The sequence below is a fragment of the Acanthochromis polyacanthus genome, chromosome 2, assembly GCF_021347895.1.
Source record: "Acanthochromis polyacanthus isolate Apoly-LR-REF ecotype Palm Island chromosome 2, KAUST_Apoly_ChrSc, whole genome shotgun sequence".
In the NCBI taxonomy this organism is placed as follows: Eukaryota; Metazoa; Chordata; class Actinopteri; family Pomacentridae; genus Acanthochromis; species Acanthochromis polyacanthus.
In genome coordinates, this window is record NC_067114.1 from 29,511,716 (window position 1) to 29,534,022 (window position 22,307).

Consider the following 22,307-nt stretch of genomic DNA (forward strand, 5'->3'; position numbering starts at 1 on the left):
CCCCAACTTTTAAAGAGTGATGTTTTTCTTAGTTGTGATTTCTAGACCACGGTGGGGAAAAAAAGCAACTTTTTAAGCAGCATAATTTCAAATTTATTTACATCACTCAATAGTAAAAGACAATCACAATGAATAATAATAAACCAACCGACCATAACTGTATAAAATGTGTTCAATAGTTGTTAACACTGTGACTCTGTTTTTACTGTGTACAGATTTCAGACACACCAGGTGTTCAGGACAATTTAAAACTAAGGATCCAGTGGGCAGAAAGTGGGACTAAAGGTACAAGAAAACACAGCGTTAGGTATGAGCTAAAACACTGTAGATGTGAAACTAAAACTGGTGCGATTGCTTTAGAAGACGTAAAGAGGAACGTTAACCTGCTATTTCCCCGTCAGGCTTGTCAATCGTATTCCACTCACACCGTCACATGCAGTATAAAACCTAGTTTCTCCTTCACACACTCACACACATCCTCAGCCTGCCGTTACATGATGGAGCAGCTGAACTTGGGCGAGGTGGTCCAGCGCAGCCAGCCCAGCCTCTCGTCGCTGTAGGGCGGGTAGCGGAGGCTGTTGATCCTCTCCAGAGCCCAGCCTCGCAGCATGCAGGCTCTCCGGTGGCTGAACGTCTCGAAGCCGAAGCGTCCGTGGTAGCAGCCGAAACCGCTGGCTCCTGGAGGGAGAGGGAGCGCCGGTCAGGAGGGGCTTCCATTACCAGAACTCACACCTTCCAGCATCTGAAGCTGGATTTTTTTGGTAAGTTTTCAATCCTCAATGTGTAAATTACTGTGGTAAATTCACACCAAAAATAAATAATAACCCTCATAATCATCGCAAATTCGTATCATTCCACTTTCATTCAGACTGCAGAAGCGGTGTGATGCAGATACAAAATAAATGGACAAACGACACAAAAATTAAATGACAAGACAAAAAGAAAACAAAATGACAAAAACAACAAATAAAGCAAAACACAAAATGACAGAAAAAACACAAGACAAAGGAAACACGAAATGACAGACATGAGACAAACGACAAAAAATGACAAAAATAAGACACAAAATGACAAAAAATTGAGACAAATGACACAAAACAAAAACAGACACAAAATGTTTAAAAAGCAACAAAAATGAGACAAAAAAATGACAAAAGCGAGAAACAAAATGATAAAAAAAGAACAAGACAAAACCACAAAATGACGAAAACATGAGACAAACGACAGAAAACAACAAAAACAAGACTAAATATTACAAAAATGAGACGTAAAATGACAAAAAATTAGACAAATGATGAGAAACAGAACAAAAAGACAAAAATTTGAAAAAAACGTTAAAAAGCGACAAAAAATGGATAAAACAAGAAAAGAAACGACAAAAGCGAGAAATAAAACGCAAAAAAAGACAACACAAGACAAAAGAAGACAAGATGAAAAAATAAAACAGGAGACAAGTCAGACAAAAAAATGAAAAAAAAATTAGAAAAACGACATGAAAAACAAAAAAGAACAAAAAAACCACAAGCGAGACAAAAAAAGAAACAAAACAGCAAAAACATGAAAAAAAAACCAAGAATCAGACAAAAAAATACAAAAACAAAATGAGATGCAAAATGACAAAAGAACAAAGAACAATCTGGTATTTTACTTTTTGCTCATAACTGACTTTTTATTAATCATTTTAAATTTATAGTTTTACTAATTTTTTACACTTTAAGGGCCGGATTGGAACCTGATCTTGAGCCCTCCAAGCTACAGTTTAAACCCACCGTGGTTCATATTAATACGATAACCGCATGAATGATGTCATTGATGAGTCACACCTACCGACTCCTCCAAAGGGCAGGCTGGGCAGGCTCATGTGGATGATGCTGTCATTGGAGCAGAAGCCTCCACTGCTCGTCTTCTCCATGACCGTCTTCACCGCCTTCAAACAGAAAGAGGAGCACCAGAATGAACACCAGACGTCACGTTTACCGCTCCGAGCAGGAAGATCTCTGTGTTCTTACAGAAGAGTCGTCTGAGAAGGCGTACAGGGCCAGAGGCTTCTCTCTGCTGTTGATGAAGGCGATGCCTTGATCCAGGGACTCCACGGTGAGGATGGGCAGGATGGGGCCGAAGATCTCCTCTCCCATCAGGACATCGTCTTCAGCCACGTCCACCACCACTGTAGGAGCTGAGAAAGCACAAAGACAGGAGCCGATTCCTTCTTTATCAGGCATTATTGGTGAAGATTAAACAGACTAGAGCCATTCAGCCTTTCTATGTTTAATTAATGCTAATAAATCCAGATTTATACGACTTTTGGTCACTTACAAATGATGATTTTACTATAGAAGCTGCAAGGATTAATCAAGGAGAGGCTAATAAAGAATCAGCAACTATTCTGATAACTGATTAATAAACTTCAGTCATTTTCTTATTAGGGAAAAAAAAGTTAAAACAAGACACTGAAGAACTTCATCTTTAGTTTAGAGACACACTGATGAACATTTAACCATTTTATCATCTGTTCAACTGATCATAAGAAAACAATCAACAGATTAATAAACATTGTAAACAATCAGTTGATATGGTGAACAAATTCATTTAATATTTACATATTTTACTATATTTTTACTGTAGTTTTAATATATTTTTGTACTGCATTTTAATGTATTTTAATTATATATTTACTATATTTTTAATGTATTTTTTAAATTGTATATTTACTATATTTTTCTGTTTTACAAGATTTCTACTGTATTATTGCTATATTTTTTATTAGATTTTTATTGCATTTTTGCAAGATTTTTATTGTATTTTACTATATTTTTCATGTATTTTTTAATTTTATATATTTACAATATTTTCAATGTAGTTTTGCTATATCTTTGCAAATCTTTGTTATATTTTACTCTATTTTCACTATATTTTTAATTGTATATTTACTATATTTTTTACAGTATTTTTGCTATATTTTAATGTATTTTTTAATTATATATTTACAATATTTTCAATGTATTTTTGCTATATTTTTTACTGTGTTTTTGTTGTATCTGTTATATTTTACTGTATTTTCACTGTATTGTTACTATATTTTTGCTATGTTTTTACTGTACCTTTCTGTATTTTATTACACTACTGATCAACAGTTTTTAGTCACTTAGAAATGTCCTTATTTTTGAAAGAAAGCTTTTTTTTTATTTTTCATTGAAGCTAACATTAAATGAATGATAAATCCAGTGTAGACATTGTTAATGTGCTAAATGACTATTGTAGCTGTAAACAGCTGATTTTTAATGGAATATCTCCATAGAGGTACAGAGGAACATTTCCAGCAACCATCACTCCTGTGTTCTAATGCTACATTGTGTTAGCTAATGGTGCTGAAATGCTCATTGATGATTAGAAAACCCTTGTGCAGTTATGATAGCACATGGATAAAAGTGGGAGTTTCTGTATGACTGTACTGTCAGCCTAACCCACCTATATATTTCTCCTCCTGGTTGCTCTCTCCTCCCACCACCACCTTGCCGCTGGTCTTTCCCAGCATTTCCATCAGACGAGTCCAGTGTCGGGACGACACGATGCGTGAATAGTCGGGGCATTTCTGCGGCTCCTTGGTGTAGAATTCCTCCAGAGCTTGGCGGATGGCGGGCAGGATGGCGTCCCGGATGGCCGTGGAGCACAGCATGTAGTCTGGAGCCACGCAGCTCTGGCCGGCGTTGAAGAACTTGGCCCACACCAAGCGACGAGCAGCATAGAGGATGTTTACCTGACCGTAGATGAAGCAGGGACACTTCCCACCCAGCTCCAATGTCACCGGGGTCAAATGGACGGCCGCTGCCTGCAGGATGGAACGGGCCACGTTCTGAGAACCTGAAGGAGGGAAGAGTCGCATTTATACGTTTTCAGATCAATGCATCAGCTGAAGTGACACGCTGTGCTCCTGGAGGGTTTTACCTGTGTAGAGGATGTGATCAAATCGATTCTTCAGGAGGGCTTTGGTCTCTTCTGCTCCACCACTGATAACCGCAAAACAGTCCTGAAAAAACAAAAACAAGAGTCCAGTCAGTGTCACATTTACTCAGACCAGCTCTCAGGTCTTCCTAAATGCTCTGAATACTGTGTATAAGACATGAAAGCTTATTTAGTCCAGTATTCATACAAACAAAAATAGAAGCAATTAGAAACAGATTTTTATTTTGGTCAAAAGCCAGATGTGTGGAAATAAGAGAACTGAGTTGATTCCCAGACCCGTTTTTCCCTCATTTCGTTCAGTTCTGAAGCAGAGATTGTGGTTCTGGGAATGCATGAGATCTTATATCTGGAAACCATGGCAAGGGAGACAGCTGGGTGTTACTAGCTCCTTTAATTGACTAATATATGCCCAAATGCAGGAAGCAAATGAGGAAAAAGCAGCATCTTACTGAGCACTAATAAGACGTTGCTGTGTTGAAGGACACAAAACATATTAAAGATGTTTCCCTTCAATTTAAGTTGTATAGTAATGAACAAAATGCAAAACTAAAACATGAGTTTTTGCAAAGAAATCTATTAAAAATGACTGATATTCCAAAGCAATCCTCCCTTTGCTTTCTGTCAGTCAAAAACCAAAAAAGATCTGAAGGTGGACAGAGAGCAGGAGAGGTGTTCAGAAAAGCAAACTGTAAAGGAGATGGTTGGGAATTTTAAGAAGTCTGAAAACTATAAATATGGAAGCACAAAATGGAAATGACCTTGATTTAGAGATTTAGAGAACAGAAACATGTTGTGAAGCAGCAGCTAGCGATTAGTTAGCTAACCTCAGCTAGTCATAAATTCATTTTGCTGTACAGTTTTGTCGACTCGAGTCTTTTTTTTTACTTTTCATATTTCTTTTTGTGTTAACTTTGCCCTCAACTGGTTTGTGCTCTTTGAATTTTAAAATGTTTAGAGTGAAGATTGATTCCAAAAGTTAGCTTAACTTAGCTAACACAGACAGGCAGGGCGCTAGTGTCACATTAGCTTTTCTCCACGTTCATTTGTCTTTGGCATATTTTTTACTGTCTTGATTGCAGGAAATGCATTCAGTTTTTCTTTTTTGTTTTCACAGAAACTGCTAAGTCATCTGTCACTGAAGCTAGTGACAGATGACTTAGCAGTTTCTGTTAAAGAACTGAGATTATTTGAAATAAAACCCTGCTTTTATCCGTGTCCTCTGGTTGATAAAAGTTCCTTCACCTGATGCAGGTATTTGGGGACCAGCTCTGCTATCAGACTGTCGGTGGCGGTGGAGACCTCTGAAGGCTTCAGGATCACACAGTTCCCTAGTCAGAGACACCAAGAAAAAAAACACATCCGTGACCACGCCGACAGTTGTTCATTTTCAGATTTCTACAGCTGTTTGCTGTAGGGAAATGTTTTCTTCCAAACTCACTGTGATAACGGCTTCATTTACTGAGAAAGGTTTAGTTTAAGAAGTGATAAATCAGGCACATTTTCAGGGAAACTGAGTCAATCTGGGACTCTGCTGGTGTCTGTTTGCATGATTTACATTTTTAAAAAACTCATTATTTTTCTTATACTGGATATTTATGCAGCTTCTGTCTCCCCAAAGGGTTCCAACTCTGCTCTGATTGTCGGCTTTCTCCAATCATACCGGCCCTGGAGTCCATAATACACCCAGAATAATAGGTGTCCACTTCTTTTTCTTTACCTAAAACATCACCTTTTTAAATAAATTCATATGAACCCACAGTGTTCAACAAATACTGGATAGATGCTCCGAACAATTTGGCGTCTCAAGTACTCACACCCCCAAAAGTATTCCATTTTTATTGTTGATTGACTCTTTTGTGTCCAAGTGAAAACATGTTTCTACCAAGTAATGTCAACTCATCAAAAATATAAAGTGTAAAATGAATTATTGCTTAAGTATTGGCCTTCTTAAAGTCAGTATTTAGTTGATCCACCTTTGGCTAGAATCGCAGCATTGATCTTATCAGTACTTTATTGGCATTCTACGTGTGGTCACCTAAAGTTTCCTCTGTTCTGAAACCCATCTTACATCAAATAAAGCTGCTGAGAGTCCAAACTATCGCTACAGAAGGATCCATGAGACTGAAACGCAGGTGAACAGATTAACAGGTCTTTTTTTTGTCTTAAGGTGGTAGCATTTCAACAACAACTTCGATCATCCAGGAACCTCCCAGGTCCACATTCCATAACAAGATGTTTACACATAGCATCATACAGATCATCTCTTATCATCTGACCTCACATGTCTTTCCACTGACTGATCTGCGAAAGGTGTTCCTACTCTGACATGAAGTGATTTTTATATATTCTCATGATAAAATTTGACTCCAAAGATCATTCACCCATCAGTCTGAATCTAAAGAGTCTTCTAGCTCGTTGTTTTGGTTCCATTTCCTAGAATTAAAGCTGTGTTCACGGTTTCTGATAGTTCTGTGTCCCAAGGGCTTGCATTACATGTTGTCATCCGCTTTAGTGTGAGATACCTGCAGCGATGGCTCCAACCATGGGCAGAATGAGGAGCTGTAGAGGATAGTTCCACGTCCCGATGATCAACACAACTCCTAATGGTTGCCTCTGAACAAAACAGTCATCGAACTTTGTGGCCTGGAAACAGAAAAAGAAATATTGAAAATAAATCAAGTAGCAGCATAACGGTCATTCCAGAAGTGGAGGACATTCTGGCTCCAAAATGTCTCTTCTAGTTTTCTCCTCCATATTGATCAATAATAGGTACTGATTGGCTCAGCCTCCACATCAATGGTAGCATTTTTATTCCATGTTTTATTCATTGTTTGTTAACCCTACTCTAATCCATGCTAATGTTTAGTTTTTCTCAGCAGTAGAAGCTAGATATTTAGCTAGCTGTTACTGCTGACCAAGAGGACAAACTGACTGATGGAAAACAGTCCAAAGTATGAGTCTGATCCTGATAATATGAGGTAGAGTGAGACATTCAATCAAGGCTGACAATGGATGAAAAGATGAAAAATAGAAGAGCGGATATAGCTTTGCTCTGCCTATTCTTTAAGCCAACTGTTGGATGATGTTAATGATAAAAATAAGACATAAAATGACAGAAACGAGACAGAAAAAACAGAAATGAGACAGAAATCAACAAAACAAGACACAAGACACAAAATGACACGTTTTAGCATTTTCTACATGAATTATTTGAAATTTGATGTAAAATGTCCTCCAGCTCTGGGCTGAACCATAAGTCCTTAAAGATATCATGTAGGATCAACAATATCTGTATTCTAGAGGAGCTCAGCCAGCAGGAGCCACAAAATCATTTCACAAACACCAACACAGAGAAAATAAAGACTCTCTGACAGCCTCCTGTGATCTGTTTCTATTTTTTAATATATATAGAGCTCATCTTTTTGTCAAAGACAGAAATGCAGATGCTTTTCTCGACTTCCTTAAAATAAAATCTTGAACCTACCAGGTTTTTCTGGACGTACTCCGGCTGCATCCAGCTCGACAGGTTAGAGATGGTGTGGTGAAGGTCGTTGATCACGATGTCCACCTCGGAGAGCAACGCCTCAAATCTGGGCTGAAGTTCAAACGCAAGTAGGTTAGTGTTTACTGTGGTGTAGCAGACGGATAGTCGGATCAGGCTTTTAAAACATATTACAGATGCTACAACATGAGCAGTTGTGTGGTCACGTGTTGGGGGATTACCTCATGGTGTTCATGCGTCTGAAATTTTAACAGTCTCGTACCTTTGCCAGATCTTTGTGCAGCGCGACTACGAACTTCTCCTCGTTCTCTTTGAGCATCGACATGAGGTTGATCAGCTGCGAGCGACGAAACTGTTCTGACACCGTGACTCCTGAACGAAACGCCGATCGTAACCTTTCCACGACCTCACCGTAGGAGTCCATACTTCCACCTGAGAGAACAACAATCTCAACTTTCAATTAACTGGACATGAAGAAAAAGAAGATGTCCCCATTTGAGAGGCTAGAACAGGTCAATGATTGTTTCTTAATTGATAAATGGCAATTAATCAACTCAGTGATCAATAATTCGTGACAACATTGAGGCTCAATCACTCTGAGTCCTTATTCAGGGTTTCTGCTTCCATCATACAGGAACCTACCAGGTCCACCTTCCAGAACAAAATGTTTACATGTATAATTTGTTGTCACCTTACCACACTAGTCTTTTCATTGGCTGACGAGTCAAATGTTTTCCTACTGTGAGATGAAGTGGATTTTCTCATATAACAGATCTCATGACTGCCGGTATGTGAAAGCCCGACTCCAAACACCGTTCACCTCTGAGTCTGAATCTAAAGTGTCTGTTTCTTGAAACTAAAGCAGTCTCCAGGGTTGCTGATAGTTTTTTAAAAAAGGAAAACAAGAATATTTTCCCATTTGAGAGACTAGAACAGCTAAATGTTTGTTTCTTAATTGATAATTATTCAACCCAGCGGTCAACAAGAAAAGCACTCAGAGAGCCCAGTACTCCACTAAGGCTGCTCAGTTGTTGTAGGATTTTTGACGGATAAAGGTACATGTCCACTAGATCCGTCAATTTCCTGCATCCCATTCATTGTCTATGTGAAACACACCACGTTGCATGCTGGTTCCATTGCGGTGCATTTCCAGCTGCAATCTCTGGAGCGAACAGCGCCTTTTCATAAAATACTTCTACTTTACGCAAATTCGATGCAGAGTGCAAAGATTCAACACATCGCGAAACTTTGTTCAAACTAGCCGTTGTTGAACGAAACCCAGGACAGATTCAGCTGCTGCACAGATTACCGGTATTTCTCACCTCAAAAATGCTTTCAGAAGCACTTTAAGCAAGCTGCCATGTAGGTCCAACATACACCCCCTGTCAACAGTTTTAGGACACTTTCTCATTCAACTAAAGTAGAACCTGTCCTACAACTTTTGACAGGGGGTGTATCTACCAAATTTGGTACACATATGCAGCACATCAGGCTGAACAAAAAAGTCAGTGACAGCCACATTCCAAACCCAACAGGAAGTGAGCTATTTTGCGTTGAATGTCAGATTTTGTCCATTTTTCATTTTTTTTCTAGAGCGAACTCCTCCTAGGGGGAAACTCCAATTCACCTCAAATTGGGCCAGTACATACAGGAGGCCTTAATGATCCAAAGTTATTAAAATCTTTTTCCAAAGTCAAAGGGCGTGTCCGTGGCGGCCTCTGGAATTTTGATCCTTCGCCATGAAATTTCAAATGCTGTGTAAATGCCCTGAACATGCTCCAATCTGCCTGAAACTTTACATGTATGATCAGAGTCCTGCCCTGATCACATCCATGTGATGGAATACACCCCCTGTCAAAAGTTGGAGGACAGGTTCTACTTTATTTGAATGAGACAGTGTCCTAAAACTTTTGACAGGGGGTGTATCTGCTGGACTATAAAGCTGAAAGCTGTCATGTGACCAGTAGTGACCCACTAGTGACCGCCCACCATGATGGCGATTTTCAGATGTGGAACGTTTACACAGCAGTATGTAACATGATACCGTTCTCCATTAACATGGAGGAAAAATGCATCGAGTGGACACACGACTTAAGTCCTGATAAGGCCTCAGCGGTGGATCTGTAGTAGGATCACAATCATGTGACGTAGTGTTCACCTGTTGTCATGGTTACAGTGACACCGTGCTGCTATCTGACAATGACACAGAAATCTTTAACAAATCTCCGCATTTGTCCAAAATTAGTAGAAATTTGTCCAGAACTTGCTCAAAAAAAAAATCCTCTTTTCCTGTTTACAATTTGTCCGTAACGAATTAAACATCTAGGATGGATTAGAAGGGTTCCAGAAATGACTAAAAACAATAAAAACACATCCAGAGTTATTCAAATTTAACCTCAGAAAATAAGTGTGCTGTCTTAATTTGTGCAAAATGCCTCAAAATGACTAGAAATTACCCAAATTTTTCCAGAACTTGCTCAAAAAAAAAATTCTCCTTTCCTCTTCAAAATCTGTCCAACATGAGTTATTTGTCTAGGATGGCTGAGAAAGGTTAAAATAATTACTAGAAATGGGTCCAAAATGACTTTAAAATACTTTCAAACTATCAAAATTCTTTTACAAGTAGGAATTATTCACAGTCATGGTCCTCAGCAGTGGATTTGTAGTAGGATACAGAACTCTTTAACAAATCCATGGATCCAGACTTTAAGTCGCATCACTGCTAAAATCTAATCACTTGGTCCTTGTGCCATTTCTGACTTTCCCTGAAATTTTTATCCAAGTCTGTTTTTCAGTGATGTTGCACACAGACAGACAGACACAGATCCTCACATAACTCCTCTGAAGCTCTGACTCCGTTGCAGAGTAATAAATCGTCGCAGCAGTGCAGCATTAACACTGGATCACTCTGAGTCCTAATCAAGTGTTTCTGACACTAATTAGCAGACATTAATTGAATCATTAGTTAAATGGACCTCTGCATGTTCAGCATTCCTTAAATCTAGAAGCAGCTCCTGGATGTTCACCTTCAGCCTCACCTGGTGATACTTAAACAATCATTCCTGTGGCTACATGTTGGTGCGAGCTGTAGATGAGACACCCCGTTTATAGACCAGATGAGCCGGTTAGTGTGACTCGACAAAAAGACACGTATGGCAGAACCCAACGAGAACACATGAACCAGACACTTAGAACAACAACAAGATAAAAAAAAAACACACAGCAAATCTAGAGAGTGTAGCTCTGGAGCTGCTGATTTTAATAACCTCAGCAGGCAGTAGTGGAGCTCACCTGAAGGTAAAGCCAGTGAAGACCTAAATAACCTAACGACTGTTCGGCAGCTCTGGCTAAATGTGCAGAAATAAAAACAAACAGCTGAGATATTTCCCACAGTAGCTGCACCGGAAACCGCGCATGCAGATAACTGACAAATTAACTTAAAAGTAAACTTTCAGGGCGATTATTTCTGTAAACTCACAGCTGACTCAAAGCAGCACGTTGTTAGTAAATCTCCTTTACAGTTAAACGTGCAGCTATTTTTCTGTTTACTTCGGATATTTCCCGGCTTAGACCCGACAACTCGCGAGCATTTATGCGTAAGAAAACAATTTGAATTCAGAATAAACCTCACCGTGTTTAGTGTCTGTTTGTTCCCGTTCGTCCTGCTGCAGAGCCGAAGATGAGCTCTGATTTCCGGGTGTTGCTCCTTTATCAGCTTCTTCGGAGCTTCGGAAGAAGTGGGTGAGGTCTGTCGAGCCAGAAAAACTGGACTAAAACTAGTCCAACAGAGGGAAAGAGGTTCACCCCGTCTCCCTGTCTGACCTGTGGAGGAGAGGTGGTGGATCGATCTGAATATCAAGGGTACCGATACCAGCCTTGGTGTTGATACTGAACGATATCAGTGTAATAAGATCTATTATTTTATTATGCCAATTACAAAGACAACAGAAAACCTATCCAGGAATTAGCCTGATTCTTAAACCCTGTGAGCATTTACAATCACATCTTCATTCCAGATGTGGACGACCATATACAGCACCTAAGCTTTGTTCTAAACCTGGGGTTTCAAACTCGAAGCGTTATAAATAATGAAAACTCCATATTTTTCCTTTTAGTGCAAAAAATACATAATGAAAATGTTCACATTTAAGGAATTCTTTTTATGAAACATTATGAACCTGAAGTTGAAGAAAATTAAGTTCAATTTCAACATTATGCCTCAGTGTGAACAAAAATGGAACACGACAAATAAATCAACAAAAACAAGCGGGACTAAAAGGAAACACACAAGGACAAAAACAAATCGACAAAAGTCAGACAAAAAACAAAATATTACAAAAACAAGACAAAATGAGCAATCTCGTATTTTACTTTGTCATGGTCTAGAAATAATTTTAAATTTTTAGTTTTACTAATTTACAATCTGCAGTTAATGTCTTCTCTGGAATTTTTACACTTTGACACCCCTGTTCTAAACCTACTAACTTAAACAGTTAGTCTGGAGTATTGGTATCGGTGATAGCGGTCCTGTACACTTGGAATCAGATTGATACCAAATCCTGTAGTATGGAACACCACTGAGCTTTACTCTGCTCGGTGGTCCCTACAGAGGGCTTTAGGACTTTATCTTCATCAGAAAGACTCCTCTGAGAGTCTAACTTCATGATATCTGCAGTTTCTGTGACCAAACATTTCTGGACACCAATGGAGCAGCATTGATACAAAACTTTATTCTCACAATATCAAAATTGACAGACCTACAGAGATTTGTAGATTAAAAGGAATTAAGAGAGAAAACGACGGTGAATACAGCGACCCCTGCGTAGGAGTCGGTACATTTCTGGTGTTTATTTGCGGCGGTGCTGAGCGGCGGCAGCACTGTGTTAAATAGCGACGCACATGACGGTTAAACAGAAACAGAAGAGCAGAAAACAGGGCAGCAGGGAAGTGGCCGTTTCGTATTTCATTCTGGCAGCGACAATTATACAAAAAATCAAAAACAGAACAGACGCGTCGAAGGAATTCCTTAAATGGTAAAAGTGTGAAATCTCCTACAACTGCATGTCGTTGCAAATAAACAGAAAACGCCTAACTCCTTCCAGATATTTCTAAAACTAAATGACAACGTTCATCATAAAAAAAGAGAACTATGTGGGGAGGAGGTGTTTTATCTACAGAGAGAGGAGGGAGGATGGAGAGACAACAGTCATGGGCCCGGGCTCCGCCTCGCCCCGACACCGTCCACAGCGACCGCTCCGTCAGGCAGAAAATCCAGCGGTTCAGGCTCAAGCTCTCTGGCAGGTTTTCCGTCTGACTGCTGCGAGTTCGGGCCGACAGGAGCGTCCGGCGGCGGGGTGGAGGGCGGCTGGTGTGAAATGGTACCGGAGGTTTGGACACGTCGCGGCTCAAAGACTTCACAGGAAGTAGTCGGCTACTGGCTTCTTGGAGGGGATGCCTCTGGTCTCCTGGGGCGCCGCCTCGAATATGATGAACTCCCGCTGTAGATGCTCGTCCAGCTCCAGGATGGCCGCCACGTTACCACACCTGGTGGACAGAAGAGACGATCAAAGAGCTGTGTGTCAATGGAAAGTCATTTAAACGGTACAGAGGTGCAAAAAAAGTTATCAGACATCCCACACATTTGCATTTATATGGCATTAATCCTCCTGTTGTCTTCGTTAACGAGCACTAAAGAATACTGTTACTTTCTCTGAAAAAAAATCCGCAAATTGAGCAAAAAATTCCGCAAATCCCTTCTTTCTTTTGTGAACGAGGCCTGGAAAAGTACAAGTTGAACCCAACCAACCAACCATCATTCAGATGGAAATTTACTGTCCTTCCACTGTGAGGGATTCAAACTGCTGTTTTTTCCAGCGCAGTTAGCACAGCAGTTTCCTACAATGCATGAAAATTGGCCTCTACCGGTTCAGTGCAGAAGATCCCATACAGTGTTCACTACAGTCGTACATTTGTGCCACTTACGTTTATTTACTTGTGTCAAACATGTTTGTGAGTTGAGGAAAAAGACATGAAAGTATGCTGGGGAATGTGGTCTCTCAGATGCAGAACTGAAATGCTGCACTGATAAAAATAAAAAAGGAACGTCTGTTATCAGATCTGGGAGACAAACGACAGAAAAATGTGGCTGACATATCTCCCGTTTAGACGGAGCATTAAAGCTGCAGCCTGAAACATGTTGTAATGACTATTAAATATAGTTTACAGTATCATTCAGACAGGAGAGAAATGTACATTTAAAAACAAAACAAGTTGTTTTTACGATAAAATTCCAGGAGCTTTGGTCTCCACAACGCAGCTGTATAATTACAATAAAACATTTTCTACATTTACAATAAAGATAAAAATAAAAACATGCTTCCTTCCAAATTTTACAGCAAAAAAAAAGTTTTAACCTTTAAAAATTTACACAGAAAAAATAATATAAAATATAGTTTGTCTAACTTATTATAAATATTACAGCATTTTTCCATCATCAGCACAACAGTTGGTGTATTTAACATTAAATGTGTATTTTAAAGCTGTCAAATACTAAAGCAGTTGTCCGTTCATCAGTTTGAACGCTAACAAACTGTGTTTTACATGTAATAAAGACAGAAATGTTATTTGTTACAAATATTGCAGCATGTTTCCATTATCAGAACAACAATATGAACATTTAACGGGGAAAAATCTAATTCTTTTCAAGAACTAAATCAAAAATTACAGTATTGGTCTACATATTACAGCATTTTTCCATTAAAAGTTGTGCAGGATTCAGAAAATGTTTTTTAAGAGAAAAAAAAAAATCTAAAAAAAACACACTTTTCTCCTGACCTTTACGGTGATTCAGTGTTAAATAAACTGCAACAAACTGTTTTAGAGTTCACAGATTTTTACAGTCATGGTTTGACAGTTTTTCCACTGTAAAATATAAAAACATATTTTACAGTGTGTTGCAAAACAGAAGTAACTGATTGGGTAAAAACAGTGAAATGTGCTTTGATGGAGAGTTTTTGTTGTTTAACCTCTTGTCTTCATTTACGGGGACCAAAAAATATTCTTTCCTTGTCTGAAAAAATCCAAAAATACAGCAAAAAAATTCCCATTTTATGAAAATTTGCAAAACCCTCAAGAAGAAAATTCCAATAATTTCTTAAAAGTCTTATTTTTAAAAAAATCCCCCAAATTTGACAAGAAAATTCTTGTAAATATTTTTTAAAAATGAGCAAAAATGTTCCGAAAAATTAGTAAAAATATATAAAGTGATTGCATACATATCAGTAAAACTTGTAATATTTTCTTTAAGAACAGTCACAAAAAAATCAGCCAAAATCCAGTGAATTTCACTGGATTTTGGTTGATTTTTTTCATTGAATGTTCTTAAAAAAAACATTCTTTTTCCATCAAAAAATTTCCCAAAAATGTTGAAAATGCCGACATAAGAAGTTTCACTGAAAATCTTTCTACATTTTCAAACCATGAAAGGAGAAAATCCACTCATGGGGTCCAGTTGGAGCAGCAGGTTGACGTGTGTGAAGGCTTATCAGGTGCCAGAACAAAGACGCCGTTTCTGTTTCTTCCATGAAAGCGGCTCGCAAAAGTTCAACCTGTTTTTGTTGTCGTTTGACCAGCATGGATACATGGCGCCTGCTGATAACCACTGCCACAGATCCCATCTTTGCGGCAGTGTTTATAATTCACTGAAATACCTCAGACTGCTTCTGTGCTGACGGGGTGACATCGTGTCTAGCTGAGGTCACCATAGCGACCTACCTGTAGCAGTAGTTGGGCGCCGACCACACAGTGAGCACGGTCTCGTTGAAGTGCCACTTGTAGCCCTCCATGACCAGCTGATGTGCTCGACAGATCATGTGGATGTCGTTGGCGGCGTTGAACTGAGCCACCACGTCGCTACCGAACAGGTAGCCGGCACCTCTGGGACTCACGCCCCACCCTGTGGTGTCTGAAGGTGGGAACAGGAAACCGGTCAGACAAACATCAGCTTCTCACATCGCATCACTGAAAGTTATTTCTCTACATCTCAGTGGAATCACACGACTGTCAAAGGCTTCTGTAAATATTGTGTAACCCTCGCTGTCCTCATTTACAGCCACCGAAAAACATTGTTTCCTTGTCTGAAAAAAATCCAAAATTCAGAAAAAAAAATCCCCAAATTTATGAAAATTAGCAAAACCTTCAGGAAGAAAATTCCTGAAGTTTTCCTTAAAAGTTTTATTTAAAAAAAAAAAACAACAACAAATTTGGCAAGAAAATTTGTGTCAATATTTTTTAAAAATTAGTAAATAATATTCCAAAAAATCCTAAAAATATCCAAAGTGATTACATATATATCAGGAAAAGTTCTAATATTTTCTTTAAGAACATTCACAGAAAATCAACCAAAATTCAGTGACATTCACTGGATTTTGGTTGATTTTTGTGAATGTCCATAAGAAACATTTTTAACATTTTTTTCCACCAAAAAACGTTCAAAGATTTCCCTAAAATGTTGAAAATGTGGACATCAGAAGTTTCACTGTGAAAATATATTTTTCTCCACATTTTAAAATTTTAAAACGAGTCAATTTTGACCCACAGGACGACATGAGGGTGGAAAGTGTCTAGATACCTTCAGGGTCCGACCACAAGAGGTCACACATGGGCCCGTCATGAGGAACCTCCTGCTTTCTGTCAATGGTCCTAATCTGGTCCAGGGTCTGGATGGAGGGAGACAAGCCTCCGTGCACACAGAAGATCTGAAGAACATTCAGAGAATACAAATAAAATGAAACAGACAGAATCACACGTGTAGACTCATCACGCTGTCTCTGCGAGAGCTTTGTCATGATCATATCTTTATTTTTTTTTTTTAGACCTGTTGTACTTCTTTCTATCTTATCTGTAACCAGCTGCTCTAACATGTGACTTTCCTTGAGGACGGATCAATAAAGTTCATCTTATCTTACATCAGAAACTGAGTCAGCTAAGAAGAGAACACGCTCACTCAGAACAGCTGCATGTCGGGTAATTCAGCATAATCATTTTTATTCTCTTCAATGTAAAAAAACAAAACAAAAACAAACACAGTGATGCACCTCACCTTCCCATCGATGATAGCAGAGAGGGACAGGTAGTCAAATATCTCCGTGCAGTATCTCCAGACAGTGACTGAGCCGTATTTACGGAGGCACTCGTCGTAGAAGCCGTAGACCTGGGTGATTTGCCGGGACTCGTGGTTACCCCGGATCAAGGTTATCCTGTCTGGATAGCGCACCTACGGGGCAGAGCAGAAGGAAATTCATTAATATATGCACCTGACAGATGCGCATACATCATTAACAGGCGATTCTTTACCCACACTGCTTTCATCTTATTTACAGGAGGTCCTCAACTTATGACGGAGTTCTGGTCCTACAGATTGATGCAAGACGATTTTAGCCATAAGTTGATAGCGATCAGTTCTTCATAGAAGTCCTGAATACCAACGACTTTCATGCATTTATGAAACATTTTACCAGGAGAAAACAGAAGATGGTCCACTGTTTTTACAACTTGATCTAATAATGCAGATGTTCGTCAGTGTTTCAGTTCCCAGCGTTTTATTAAGTCTAATTTTACTTCCATGGTGTGTTGCTCTTAAGGCAGAATTATTGATGTACTTTTATTTTGAAAAAGCCTTTACGTTGTAGTTGTCACTTCCTGTCTGCTATTTGTTGTTTAGCTTTTCTGGATGCATGGCTCTGTACTTTGCAAACACCACAGATCGAATGTTGTAAGTAATGAGCTTCATTTTTGGACTTACTGGTTAAGACAAAAGGATTTATTCACATGAATTTATGTTGTTTTATTCTGTTTTTGTTGCAGTTTTCACTCTCTAATGTGGATCAAGAAGTCAAGTTTGTTGCGACTCATGATTCATTTTGCAGCACGAGTTTAACTAGTCAGACAGCTGCAGCTTTTACTATCACCATTTTCGTTGCCATCAGAAGAATCTGAATTACGCTGGGAGCCATAATGAAGGACAAAAAGTTAGTAATGTACCACAGTCCAAGGTAAACACAACTGGAGAATGTAAACAAAGCTGTCTGATAGCAGCACATGACGACGTATTCATCCGCTCCACTCCTCAACTAGTTCCACATAACGACAAAACGCCATAAACCGAGGACTTCCTGAATTTCTTTGAAACCCACTTCTTCCATTCTTGCCAAAAAAGGAATTGGTTGGGATTCAGCATTAGATAAAAACTCATCAGTACCTTAAGAGCTAGCAGCAGAAGAAAGGTCTCCACACTGTAGAAGCCTCTGTCCACAAAGTCTCCCATGAAGAGGTAATTTGTCTCCGGGACGTCCCCACCAACCTGTCATAAAAAATATTTAAAACAGCTTAACAGCGGCAAAATGCAGATTTAATGTAAATCAGTCGTCCAGTCAGCATCTTAAATAATGCAGGCAGCGTTCTCTGTGGGTTTGGACCTGCGTCAACCCGACCTAGCATCAATCTGCCAGCAGCACTGCTCACCAACACACCCACATACACAACAACAGTCTGTCCACCAACTCCAGCTGTCCTCCAGGACTCACAATACAAAGAGATGAAGATGCATCTTATTTATCAAAGTGTTTTCACCCTAATGGCAATTCTGATTAGACAAACATCCAAGGTACAGAGAAACATACACCCCCTCCATTTATCACATTGTTCAGCTACAGATGAAATCCAGCAACCAGCGTGAACAATAAAACCCGAGTCAGTTCCAGACAATCACATATTTTCTGTCAGCCACAGCTCTAAGAGCTATGCTGAGGTGTCTTAAAACTAGTCTTTTAAACAGTTTTTGGACTCAATCATGTAGATTTTAAGGCAATGATTATTTTTAATCACAATTGTTATCATAAAAAATGCTAGAAGATGAGGATAGACTAAACAAACCATCATTTAGAGGTTGTGCTAAGCGCTCTATTGCATCTGGATAAAGTCACAGACGTCTACACACACCAGCCAGCTATAAAATCTAACACGCTGACATCTAAAACAAAACAGGTGATCAAGTCTGTAGTTAGCAGTATGTAAGAAGAAAATTAAACTTACTCTAAAGAGTTCTTTCAAGTCATAGAACTGACCGTGTATATCACCACACACCTGTGAGAAAAAAATAGAACAAACACAGTTAAACCACATTTAACTGACTTCTAGTCAATTTCTCTGCAAACACGAGCCAACAGATGCACACTTCTTATACTTGTAGCATTTCTTATGTAGAATTTTCAGATTTAGATTTGTATATTTATTCTTTTGCTGTCTGTTGTTGTTGCTAGGTACTACTCTCTACACACAAAGACAAATTCCTTGCCAATAAAAGCTTTTCTGATTCAGATGTTGCTTACCGTGACAGGAGAGTCTACTCTCTGAACATTGCTTTCTTCAACCAGAATCTCTCTGAAAAAACACGCACACATATATATGATTATTTCATGTTCTATTACAGGGGCGGAACATATATGAAGACCTTCTATAAAGCTAAAGATGTCCAATGTTCTGGTTAGTCGTGCTCCGTTTCACTGCAGCAGAGAAACAAAACATAGCCGAGCAGAACAAATGATACTACAACCAACTCTCAAACAACAAAAACAAGACAAAATATTACAAAAAAACCAAGGCAAAATATCACAAAAATTAGACAAAAAGACATTAAACAAAAAAAAAAAAAGAAAAAATGGCAAAAAGTCACAAAGCAATTAAAAAATGAACACAAGACAAAAAAATGACAAAAAAAAATATCACAATGTCCCGCCAGCACCTTTTGCTACTTTCTGCCAGGCAAGACACTTTCACACCAGCAACTTAGAAGTCATCCAAAAATTCAGGCTGAAAATTGACTTCTTGCAGCAGAAGCAGCTTTCAAATTAAAGGTTGGACTGATAAATAACTCGAGCCTGCATCCCAATCTGAGTTAGCTGATCATCTGCCAATATTCAGGTGCAATCCGAAACTTAATAAATACTGAAAAGAGGCCAGAGTACATAATTAAAGGACATCACAGAAGGTAGTTAACAAAGGTAAGACAAGCTTCTGTTTAAAAGAAGGTGACCTGTAAAACAGCTTGGGTCCAGTGGAATAAATATGGATATATGTTTGGTATCAGCCATGAAAAAAAAACCACATACTGATCGATGACTTTAAGGTAGGCTACAAAAAATATAACTAAAGAGTGCTAATTCTAGACAGATAACAATGTAAATAGGCTGCAGAAAGTCTTCAGACCAAAACAATAAAACTTTGACATCTTGTTACCTCAAAGACAAAACTGAGTTCACTGCAGTGCAAATTATAAACAATTATTCCGTAACTTAGCTTCCTAAATCAATAGGTGTATCATGCATGATTTAGATGATGCTCTCCATACGTATTTATCATCTCTAACGCTCAAACTCTTTTCTCTGTCATTATAGAGGCTGGTTTGATTCATTACCTGGCTTTGGCACACAGTGCTTTGACTTCATTTTCCTTAATGAGCTCACAGCGTCTGAGCTGCTCTATCTGTCGGTCCAGGTCACTGATGTCCCCCATTGTCACACACATAGGGAGAGCTGCTCACACGCTTCGTTCACACACTCCTCTTCTCACACTCCGGGGGTTTACTAAAACACCAGCCTCCCTTTCCTCAAGGCAACGGTTTCAGACAGCCACCACGAAAACAGACGGGGCTCTTCAGCTCTTCAACGTCAGGCTCTTGATCTGAGGCTGTTCAGGAGAGGAAACTGTTGAGGAAAAAGAAATAATGTCAACAGATTAAGCTACATATTCATAAAATCTACATGAAGCAGCAGTTATCATTCTGCACTACTGTGTTTATATAATCCTTTGTAGCTTGTAAATATCTGGATATATTGTGTTCTATTTATTTTTATTACTACTATTTTTCCCTGTTTTTCTTCCTATCGGTTATTCTGACTATTCTCTTTCCACATTCCTAGGCTGACACCGACAGCTAAAACCAAATTCCTTGTATGTTGTGGACATACTTGGGTATAAAAGCTGATTCTGATGAACACACACCGGATAAACCAGTTTAGCTTCCGTTTATTATATAACGCATTAACTAGAGTTTCCTTAAACCGGCTCTGAGCTAAACGATTATCAGAAAAGTAATTAAATCATTATGACATATTTGTCTGTCTACACAACGTCCAGATGACCAGAGCACCTCAGAGAGCTGACGGTCTCCGTCCAGGAATGTGAGGCCTAGGGGCGTAGCTTAGCAGCGAGCTACCCGTTAGCACGTTAGCTTACATCACTGTTAACGACGTCAGAGAACAACTGATTGTTTGATAAGTTAGCCGACCATTTTGTTTGGGATTCTGCCCTACACACTAGCACAAATGTCTGCCAGCCAATGCCGAACACATACACACACTTAACCGTGCTAATGAAATGTTAAAATAGGTTAGGTTACGAAACGCTGTATGTTAGCGGGCTAACCAGGCTAACTTACTTAGAATACGGCGTCAATGCTGTTCGGCGAGCTAACGTTAGCAGCACACATTCAAACGATCCGCCGCTAAGTCGACGAAACAAAAGAAAGAGTGTTTACCGGAAAGAGAGCGAAAGCAGAACTTTGAGAAACAAACATCAATATGTTTCATTCCGTGAATGGTGGGTTCTCTCGCCGTTCACCGGCCCCTCTTCTTCCCCCGGTGTCGCCTTTGCCGGTTCGCTCCTGCCGTGCTCATGAACGCCAGCGGCTCCACTGTCGCTTCCGCTGTAGGGAGCGCGCATTGCTAGTTCCCGGCAGCTGCCGGTGACGAGCGTCAGCGTGGAGTTCACAGTCCACAGATGACTTCATTCTTCAGCAGGGTGTGAAACTCATTCTATTTCAGGTTAGTTCCACATTCATCCCAGTTTTACCTCGAGTGACCAGTAAAATCAGAGCATAATAATCTGTAAATAACCCCTAACTCCTAATGTTTCCTTTGTTTTAGTGCAAAAAAAGTACATTCTGAAAGTACTCACATTTAAGGAATTATCTATACACAAAACATCATGAACAACCTGAAGTTTCTCAAGAAAAATAAATTCAATTTCAACAACATTCAGCATCAGTTTATCATTTCCACATTACAACCTACAGATCAGAGTGTTTACAAAGGAACACATTTAGTCACAGACATCTGGAACTGAACAATACAAGATTTTACTTTATGATCAAAATGACAAAAAACAAGACAATATATGAAAAAATGAGACATAAAATGGCAAAATGACAAATGACACAAAACAAATACAGAGAAAAAATTTGACAAAAAAGTTACAAAGCGACAAAAAAAGGACAAAAACAAGACCAAAAAAATTACAAAAAAGGAACAAAATGACAAAAAAAAAACTAGACAAAAAACACAAGTGAGACAAAAAGGAAACAAAAAAACAACACTCAAGACAATGAATAAAGTAAACACAAAATGACAAAAATGTGACAAAAAACACAAGGGAGACAAAATGGAAGCACAAAACAACAAAAACACGAGAAAAGTGACAAAAAAATCCAAAAACAAAAATAAGACAAAATATTACAAAAAACACAAGTGAGACAAAACAACAAAACAACAAAAAGAGACAAAATATCACAAAAATTAGATGCGAAACGACAAAAGAACAATGAGCAATCCAGTATGTTACTTTATGATCAAAGCATGTCATGGTCTAGAAATTATTTTAAATTTATGGGAAAAATAACTGGTTGCAGCCCCGATGATAACAGCAATCCTCGATTTCATTTTATAGCAAATGGTTGTGAATGAAACTGTAAGTTATTTTTAGTCCAAAGGTGCCAGGCAGATCGCTG

The 22,307-nt window shown here is 38.9% G+C and overlaps 2 protein-coding genes across 3 annotated transcripts; both read right to left on the reverse strand.

Annotated features, from left to right (window-relative positions):
• Positions 1 to 69: 69 nt before the first annotated feature.
• On the reverse strand, positions 70 to 11,358 carry aldh3b1 (aldehyde dehydrogenase 3 family, member B1). Of its 2 annotated transcripts, none has more exons than XM_022215397.2 (10): positions 11,097 to 11,358; positions 7,728 to 7,897; positions 7,448 to 7,558; positions 6,486 to 6,606; positions 5,206 to 5,291; positions 3,946 to 4,027; positions 3,469 to 3,861; positions 2,010 to 2,176; positions 1,828 to 1,927; positions 70 to 678 (listed from the first exon to the last, which is right to left on the reverse strand). In XM_022215397.2, the coding sequence occupies exons 2-10, from the start codon at positions 7,887 to 7,889 to the stop codon at positions 491 to 493; spliced, it is 1,410 nt and encodes a 469-aa protein (XP_022071089.1). In that variant the 5' UTR covers positions 7,890 to 7,897; positions 11,097 to 11,358; the 3' UTR covers positions 70 to 490. The 2 variants fall into 2 exon arrangements, with proteins under 2 accessions (XP_022071089.1, XP_051816676.1); XM_051960716.1 differs by lacking the exon at positions 11,097 to 11,358 and adding an exon at positions 10,757 to 10,847.
• Positions 11,359 to 12,175: 817 nt separating this feature from the next.
• LOC110945615 (serine/threonine-protein phosphatase 4 catalytic subunit B) lies at positions 12,176 to 21,234 on the reverse strand. Its single transcript, XM_022215390.2, has 9 exons — positions 21,060 to 21,234; positions 19,938 to 20,226; positions 18,853 to 18,904; positions 18,557 to 18,607; positions 17,724 to 17,825; positions 16,566 to 16,739; positions 16,095 to 16,221; positions 15,239 to 15,428; positions 12,176 to 13,009 (listed from the first exon to the last, which is right to left on the reverse strand). Exons 2-9 carry the CDS (start codon positions 20,045 to 20,047, stop codon positions 12,880 to 12,882), a joined length of 936 nt encoding a protein of 311 aa, XP_022071082.1. The 5' UTR covers positions 20,048 to 20,226; positions 21,060 to 21,234; the 3' UTR covers positions 12,176 to 12,879.
• Between the last annotated feature and the right edge of the window lie 1,073 nt (positions 21,235 to 22,307).

Bases quoted from the DNA above. Each gene is read 5' to 3' on its own strand.
- aldh3b1 (XM_022215397.2), bottom strand. From the start codon at position 7,889: ATGGACTCCTACGGTGAGGTCGTGGAAAGGTTACGATCGGCGTTTCGT. The intron at 5,292-6,485 runs GTATCTCACACT...GTCTCTGACTAG, and splicing joins GGTTGGAGCCATCGCTGCAG to GGAACTGTGTGATCCTGAAG. The intron at 4,028-5,205 runs GTGAAGGAACTT...TTGTTTTTTCAG, and splicing joins TCCCCAAATACCTGCATCAG to GACTGTTTTGCGGTTATCAG.
- LOC110945615 (XM_022215390.2), bottom strand. From the start codon at position 20,047: ATGTGTGTGACAATGGGGGACATCAGTGACCTGGACCGACAGATAGAG. The intron at 18,905-19,937 runs GTAATGAATCAA...GTGTTTTTTCAG, and splicing joins GCACTGTGTGCCAAAGCCAG to AGAGATTCTGGTTGAAGAAA. The intron at 17,826-18,556 runs GTAAGTTTAATT...TTTTTATGACAG, and splicing joins ACTTGAAAGAACTCTTTAGA to GTTGGTGGGGACGTCCCGGA.